General features: G+C 50.4%; 1 protein-coding gene across 1 annotated transcript in view; it reads right to left on the reverse strand.

The window, feature by feature from the left end:
* Positions 1-8,610, reverse strand: part of LOC105536617 (chromosome unknown open reading frame, human C9orf3) — a 404,528-nt gene that overhangs the window by 189,146 nt on the left and 206,772 nt on the right. Inside the window, 1 exon segment of the mRNA XM_011976020.1 lies at positions 2,063-2,252. Coding sequence (XP_011831410.1) covers positions 2,063-2,252 — 190 coding nt within the window.

Below are 8,610 nucleotides of genomic sequence, written 5' to 3' on the forward strand. Positions count from 1 at the left end.
GGTGATAGAGGTACATTCACATTAAACCCCTGCTGAGTGCCTGTGTGTAAGGCGGAGGGAAACACAAAGAGGAAGGGAACAGGTATTTCTTGCACACTCTCCACGTGTCGGGCACTGTGCTAAGCTCATTCACACCTGATCCCATTCACCCCGCAAGCTTCGGCATTCTAATATCCATTCTACAAATGGGGAAACGGAGGTTTGGGGAGGCTACCTAACCGACCTACACTCAGAGCCGGTGAACGGCAGAGCCAGGACCGGAAGTCAGTCTTTCTGACTCGGAGGTTTGGGGAGGCTACCTAACCGACCTACACTCAGAGCCGGTGAACGGCAGAGCCAGGACCGGAAGTCAGTCTTTCTGACTCGGAGGTTTGGGGAGGCTACCTAACCGACCTACACTCAGAGCCGGTGAACGGCAGAGCCAGGACCGGAAGTCAGTCTTTCTCACTCGGAGCCCAGAGCCTTTTCTGTGTCTGTCATGTGGCCTCTCCTCACAGGACTCCATGTGGCAGCGGACACTGATGAGAACACTGCTGGGTCCATGGCCAGGGTAAGAAAAGCAAGACCCAGCTCCAATTTGAAGCAGTCACAGTCCAGGTATGAGGATAAGGAAATGACACAGTAGAAGGAAAAGAAAACAGAACAGTAAGTTTAAAAAGGTAAGTACCACGTATCGTGAGAACCCACAGTGTATAGGAGGGCAGTGCTGAATTGTGAGTCAGGTAATCAGTCTGGGCTATCTAGAGAAGGTGACCTCCAGCTGGTTAGTGAAAAATAAATAAGATTTCAACAGACAAAGGATCTCGAACAATATCATGCAGGTATGCACAAACCTGGGAATTTCGGAAAATGCCAAATAGCACAGTGTATAAGGGACAAGGATGACGGGAAAAAGAGTGACCCGCATATTAGGAAGTTGAGGCTGAACATGGTGACTCATGCCTGTAATCCCAGCACTTTGGGAGGCCGAGGTGGGCGGATCACGAGGTCAGGAGTTCGAGACCATCCTGGCCAATACGGTGAAACTCTGTCTCTACTAAAAATACAAAAATTAGCCAGGTGTGGTGGCCTGTGCCTGTCATCCCAGCTACTCAGGAGGCTGAGGCAGAAGAATCGCTTGAACGCAGGAGGTGGAGGTTGCAGTGAGCCAAGATCGTGCCACTGCACTCCAGCCTGGGCGACAGAGCAAGACTCTGTCTAAAAAAATAAATAAAATAAAATAAAATAAATAAAATAAATAAATTAGGAACTTGAAAGTAAGCACAAGGCAGTTCAGCTGCTTATTATCCTCACTAGAATGCTTTAAGGTAGAGGTTGCAAACTGGGAGCGTGTGCACCAGGTTTGGCTTCGGGTATGTTTGTCTTGCATGGTATTTTTTTAATTAGTAAACTTCACATAAAAGTTCAGAATTATAAATTACCTTAAAAAATTAATAGTGTAGGTTATATTGAGCCCTCCTACCTTCACCATGACAACTGGTTAGAGCTGAGTAGCAGCTGTCAGTCTGCCACAGTCCTCACCATTCCCTAATCTATACCACCCCTGCTTCATTCTTCATTTATTACTTGTGAGCAGACATCTGAGATGATTCTGGATTTACGTTTTAATCTCTTTATTTAAAACACACACACAATGCACACACACACACACAACGCACACACACGCCACCACAATCACAACCACAAAGAAGTGCTTGAGTATGCCATAGCATGACCTCTCTTCACATCTCTGCTCAAATATCTCCTTATCAGCGAGGCCTTCGCTTACTGCTTCTAAAAGAGGACCCCCTGCCCCTCTCTGGGGCTCATTTCTCTTCACAGAAAGAGACGACTGGCCTCCCACACTGGACCCACTGCTGCTCCACTTGTCTACTCTCCCCACCTCTAGATTTCACATCCTGTGGGGAGCAGGGGCTTCCCTCTCCTGTTTATGCAGCCATCTCCCCACGACGTCTGTGCCTAGTGCACAGCAGGCCCTCAGTCCACAGCTGCTGGGTGAGCAAATGACCAGAAACGGAATTTGACTCTGGGGAGTGAGAGGCTTAGGGTCACCTTAACCCACCTGCTGTGCTGCAGCCCAAAACACATCCTCCAAGTGAGAGGCGAAGCCTTCGCTCAGCCACTCCTCCGTCCAGTCGCGGGCCCCGAGGGCGAGGCCAAACCAGGCGTGGGCGATTTCATGGCAGAGGCGGGTCCCACAGAGATGGCTCCCTCCTGTCAAGATGCTCTGAGAGAGGAACATGATGTGTGGGCTGTGGAGAATGGGGGAGAAAATGCACAGAGTCTTGTTAGAGCCTGTCCTCCCGGCCATCCCATGGGGCAGCTTTCCTAGCCTGGCGAGCCTGTTATTATCATGTGCATGCTAGATCATGACTGATAGGCTTGTGGCTTAGATGCTTTCAGACATAAATAAAGCGGCAGTTTAGGTTTCTGGCTGCAGTTCAGGTGGCCGTTTCTGCCAAGCAGTTTTCTCCATCATCAAACGGCTATTACCTGTAATAAGTAACCTGCACCAAAGTTTTACACTCCAAAAAAAAAAAAAAAATTACAAGGCAGTGGAAGCATTTCCTCTGAAACCTGGACTGTAAAAGAAGAGCAGGTGTGACCGTGTGAAGCTTATGCCGTCAGGAGAGAGATCAAAGAAGACCCTTCAGCCAAAAATCTGAGCAGCTTACAAACAAATTGAGAAGTCACACAGAAGGACAGAAAAAGCCGAGAAGAACGGAGCAAAAACGTTCCATTCTGCACGGGGGCCGGCTCTGATGTGAACACACCGGCAGCTGCTGGGGAGGGCCGAGGGTTCCAGGAGGCCCGAATAAAGGCCGAGCCTGTGTAAGGCCAAGCTTTTCTGTCGTATCTGCAAGTGCTTACGGACTCACATGACAGAACAAAAGTGTGCTGAGAGAGAGAAAGAAAGCAGGGAGTTATCCCACCCAGGTGTGCAAACGGCCCCAGGACTGGCACCAGACAGGGAGATTTAGCTAATCTCATTTTCCATACCTTGTGTTAAAACCCAAAATACCACCATTAAAACTGCATAGATGACATGGGAAAAAGGGGAGCTGACGAAAGAGGCCCGTCAAATACCTTCCATGCCTCCTCCTTCAGCAATTATCCTTTTTCCAGGACTTGTTTACAGTCTTCCTAATGAAGAATTTGCCCTTACAAACTCTCTCCTCCTTCAGTTGAACAAAAACAGTTGCGAAACCTTCCAAATTGGGAGACTGTACACACCGGTTCCTCCCTTCAAAAGTCATTTGTTTGCCATCATGTCAGCTCGGCACAAGCCAAGACGGCTCGCAGGTTTTTCTTCCACTCCCACGGCCACCACCGGAGAAGAGCCCACCTCGAGCTTCCTTACACAACGTCACCCATTCAGCTCAGAGCTCAGCTGCAATCATGACAGTCATGTCTGCCAAAACAGACAGCTTTCATGTGAAGTAATAACAGGGCAGGCGTGCAAATGAAAACGCGTCTGCCAGGTGCTCTGAAGAGGACACCAGAAACCCCAGAAATTACAAGTGGAGTTGGGGCACTCAGGACAAAGGGGTGCGATGCAACCGGCACCAACAGTATTGCTCAGAGCACTAACTCGGGGGAAAAAAACAAGGAAGGAAGGAAGAAGCTGAGAGACACAGGAACTAAACTCCCCTAACTGAGAAAGTCACCCCGTCGAGAAGACAAACTGTGCAACCTGGCATTTTCAAGTAAATGGCTCTGGCATGTGCAATGCTACAAAGAAAAGCCACAGAAATGTACCAAGTAAATAACATTCCAGACATACTGCTGGCAGCAGTTCACCCTTTGGGCTAAAACAAAACAGAAGTAACTTCAGGCCTTATAAACAGGCTGGAGGGCAAGCCTGCGTGGGCAGGGTCCACGGCCAGAGAGACAGACGTGCACGTCCTTCCCGAGACTGGAGGGCGGACTCCGGCCAGGAAGCTTCTGGGAGCGGACGACTGCGAAATCGCTCTGAGACTTCATGGAGAAAAAGCCTCCGCTGTCCGGGGACCTGCCCGTGCTTCTGTGCCAGCGCGGAAGCCTCACCAGGGCCCATTGTTGCAAACATAAAAGGCTGCGAGGGCTGAAGGAAGGCACAATAGCAGCGTGTGGGGGTGGCACTTCTTTCTCCCACCCTTTCATTTTCCCCTTGAGCAGTCCTTGCTGTCTGCACCAGACTTCCCTCCCCACCCTTCAGTGTTCTGGAGACACCACCCTGGCCTCGGTCCATCCTGCTGGCCTTGGGACAGGCCCCGGCGTTGCCAGAATTCCACCTAAACGTCCCCTTTGCCATCTTCAGTCCTTTCTTCGGAGTCGGGGGTAAATGCACTTCCCACCGTCCTCTGAGGGAGGCCACGCCTGAAGGTCCCGAACATCCTCCGGCTCAGGAGGAAGGGCGTTAACCGTAGAAATGACCGCACTCTCTGTGGAAACATGACCTTCTCCCTGAAAAGCAGTTTTCCGGCTGGGACCCTGACTCGAAAGGATCCCGGGCCATGTGGCCTCTGAGGTTGGGTCTGACTTACTGGATACTCTGGGGCTATTTCCCTATGAAGGAAAAGGCTTCTTTTTAAACGGAAACCAAACACGTGGATGAGGTTTTGATAACCTTTCTTAGAGGCTGCTGACAAAATTCTGACATAAAAGGACCAACAGGATATTCTCTCAAGAAGAATTTCCTTCCCTCCCTCGGATCCTAAATGTCTGAATTTCTCATGTTAAGTAGATTTAACCTCTTATCTTTTTATAGACTGCTTTTTTTCCAACGGTGAGTGAAGAAAAGTAATTTTCTTTAGCTCACTTCAAGGAATAATGTTAAGTATTTCTTTCTCAACAGATAATCTATCTCATGTCCACCCTCGAAACAGAATGGACCCTGTAGAACACTGCACTCCTACCTCAGCCTCGACTCACCAGCCCAGCCCGGCTCCTCCTCATCCCTGCACCCAGCCCGGCTCCTCCTCATCCCTGCACCCGGCCCGGCTCCTCCTCATCCCTGTCTTCTTGGAACTGTGCTCAGGGTCCGAGCCGGCCTGCCGGTGATCAGTCTTCCCCCTGACAAGGTTCACTGGAAAATTGTTTCTTTTTTTCCCCCGAAAGAGTCGGTGTCAAATGCCTCTACAAATGCCAGACTGTCGATTCATCACCATTACAGAGAATGGAAGATAATCACTTCAATGACGTCTTCATCCTAAAAACGTTTCTTTCATGTTTTTTTTTTAAATCACAGAGCGTACTATTTTTCCCAAATAAGAGATGGGAAGGAAAGTGATATTTCAAATCTCAAAAAGCACAAACCCTCTCGCTTCTATTCCCCACCATAAATTCTTCTTGGCTCCAAGTGGTGGAGGAGAGGAGGTGGCAGGAGGGGTGGCTTGTGGCTTGCAGCCACACTCCCACGTTGTCACTCTTCCCCAGGAGACCACCTCTGGGGCCGCCTCCACCGCCGAGGCCAAGCGTGTTGCGCGTCTGCCGCCTTGCCCCTTGAGATTAAAAATATCATGTCTGGTCTGAAAACACTTTCTCAAGGCTGTTCCTGAACGCTACCTACCCACCCAGATTAGAAGGCTGCGTCTGTTAATCTAAAACATGTTTCTAGCAGAGGAGGAAGGAGTGCCTTCATGACTCCCAGGAGCTGCTCCCATCCTTCGGGAGGAATTCAGTTTGGAGCGGAAATGGAGAATTTCATCAGATCTTAAGTGGGAGCTGGTGTTTGATTTATTTGTGCTTTTTCCCTGGAGCCCTGACCAGCACGGCCCATCTTGCTGTGGATGGAACAACCCAGCACGCAGCGGCCGCGCGAGATGCTGCTGCCACAGCAGGTTCCAGCAGGCGGCAGGGGTGGAAGGAACCCAGAGGACGGGCAATTGCTTGCCGTTAAGGGCAAGAAGAGCCCCCAGGTCACCCCTCCCATTTTACGGGAGCAGATCCCAATTCCCCTCACAGACAGCAAGTTTACATTTTTGTTTCGAGACAGAGTTTCGCTCTTGTTGCCCAGGCTGGAGTGCAATGGCGCGATCTGGGCTCACCACAACCTCAGCCACCCAGGTTCAAGCGATTCTGCTGCCTCAGAGTAGCTGGGATTACAGGCATGAGCCACCACGCCCGGCTAATTTTGTATTCCTAGTAGAGTCAGACTTTCTCCACATTGATCAGGCTGGTCTCAAGCTCCCTACCTCAGGGGATCCGCCTGCCTCAGCCTCCCAAGGTGCTGGGGTTACAGGCGTGAGCCACTGCGCCCGGCTGCAGTTTACTTTTCACACAGATCCTCGGGAGGCATCATGCAGACTTACGTTTATCAAGCTGGTACTTCTCATGGACTCGACGCTTTTCACAATTTCAACATGCGCAGGCCAATATCCCGTGACAGATGAAGGAAGACCCGAGAGAGAGGGAAGCCAGGCTTCTGGCCCTCTGAAGTCCAGCGGGATAGTTCTAAGGGTCTTATAATCACGAGCAGCAGCTTCTGCTTGTGTGACTTCATTACTTGCTAATTCAAACTGGACAAGTGAAATGCAGACTCGTAGTAGCCCGGGCCCATCTGAAAGGGAGACAAAGTGTCTCTCCGCCCGCTTAGGTTCCGAGCCTGTCGCCTCTTTCCTTCATCAGGTGTGTGAGGTGATGTATGTCAACACTCACCTACGCACTGACAAGCCCAACACCCGGCCCCCGCCCCTATTTCTAAACGAAATCCCTTAGTCCCTCTCTCCTGGATGCAGCCTAATGCAGGAGATGCTTCTGCAGTCCTGAAGCCAAAGTTGGGGGGTGGCCCAGACAGTTTGGCGGGACCCTCCTTGCACGGGAGGGAATCCGCGTCTTCCGCTTTCCTCATCTGGCACCCACCCGACTGCGGTGTGTAATCTTTAAACGGGGGGCTGAGGAGATGAAGGGATAGTCTTTTGGGGATATGGGACCTTCAGTAGCCTAAAGTGGAAACCAGTTCCAAAAACTTGAAGCAAACTTGTTACGTCTGATCAATGTAAGGGGATCTGGGTTTGAAAGAAAGGCTTAAGGTTAGTAGAAGTGTTTTCTAAAAAATTCTGAAAAACTTTGGGAGGCCGAGGTGGGCGGATCACAAGGTCAGGAGTTCGAGACCAGCCTGGCCAACATAGTGAAACCCTATCTACACTAAAAATAGAAACAATTAGCCAGGTGTGGTGGCGAGTGCCTGTAATCCCAGCTACTAGGTGGCTGAAGCAGGAGAATGGCTTGAACCTGGGAGGCGGAGGTTACAGGGAGCCGAGGTTGCGCCCCTGCACTCCAGCCCACACGAAGGTACGAGACTCCGACTCGACAGCAACAAAAAATTAAAATTAAAACAATTTTTAAAAATCTGAAAAAAAAATAGCAAAACATCCACACATTTGCCTAAATGAATTTTGACCCGAATGTGACTACGGCGGAGAGACTGAGGAAGGCCCCAGAGCCACATTCCTTATTCTTGTACCCAAACATCTTCTCCTTCTAAAGACTCACCGCTCAGTGTTTGCTGCGTGCCGGGCACTGTATTTTATACATGCCGTCTCACTGCTCTACCCACAACCTCAGGATGGTACTATTATTTGATTTGATTATCTCGTTTATACATGAGGAAAGTGGGGTGCAGAGAGGGAGACTGACTAGCCCACGGTCACACAGCTGGCAGGCAATAGAGCCAAGACTGGAGCTAAAGCCTGGACTCTAAACACAGTCCAGACTCCAAAGCCTCACTCTGATCCACTCTGCCCAGTGTCACTGGGTTTCAACCTGTGGCTTCTGGGCTCCCGTCCCTCTGTGCCAGCTCAAGCCCACGGGCTTCACGATCATTACTCTCCCAGGAGCTCTGTCTTCAGGAGGCACCAATGGGAAGCTATCAACCACGTCCTGAGACCTCTGTTCCCTCAGTCTACGTCACAGCCGGAACTGGCCCAAGGTGAGTAGGCCTCTTCCTCGTGAGAGGAAGGTAGGATATAAGGGTACAGAGGCCGTAGGGGGCATCACTACTCCACTGCTGATGGCCCCGAAGAGCAATGCCTCCTTCCTCATAACCCTGTTCTACACTGGGAGTCCCCAGTGCGTCACAGGGACACGTGTTAGACAAGCCCTTACAAAGGTACTTAGGTCTGTCCCCAGGAGGGTGACACACAAGTCTACCTCGCCCTGGTCTCCACCTGTCATCTGTTTTTGCTAAAGCCTTGTATTCTTTTCAAGTAGAGATGGTTTAAAGCAGGTCACAAACTCAAAGGGCTACAGGAGGCAAGAAGATAACAAAATTCGGGCTGTAGAGAATGAGATGCGGAAACAGATAAAAAGACAGGGAAGTAGACAAGGAAAAAAGCAGAGAAAGGAGCTGGGGAGCAGATAAGGGAAATAAAGATGGAGATGAATGAAGCAGATAGAAAGATGAGGGAAGAAAACAAGACGAAGGGAGTGCATTACAGAAGAGGCCGACAGGCTGAGGGAAGCAGACACAGGTAACAAAAGGAGGGAGACAGAAAGCAGGAAGGACACAGAGGACAAGCTGGGGAGGCAGCTGACAAGACGGAGAGAGAAACCGAGGGCAGAGACGTGGCAGTGACACTACAAGACGGAGGGAGAAACCGAGGGCAGAGACGTGGCAGTGACACTACA

The sequence above is a fragment of the Mandrillus leucophaeus genome, unplaced genomic scaffold (genome assembly GCF_000951045.1).
Source record: "Mandrillus leucophaeus isolate KB7577 unplaced genomic scaffold, Mleu.le_1.0 Scaffold161, whole genome shotgun sequence".
Taxonomy (NCBI): Eukaryota; Metazoa; Chordata; class Mammalia; order Primates; family Cercopithecidae; genus Mandrillus; species Mandrillus leucophaeus.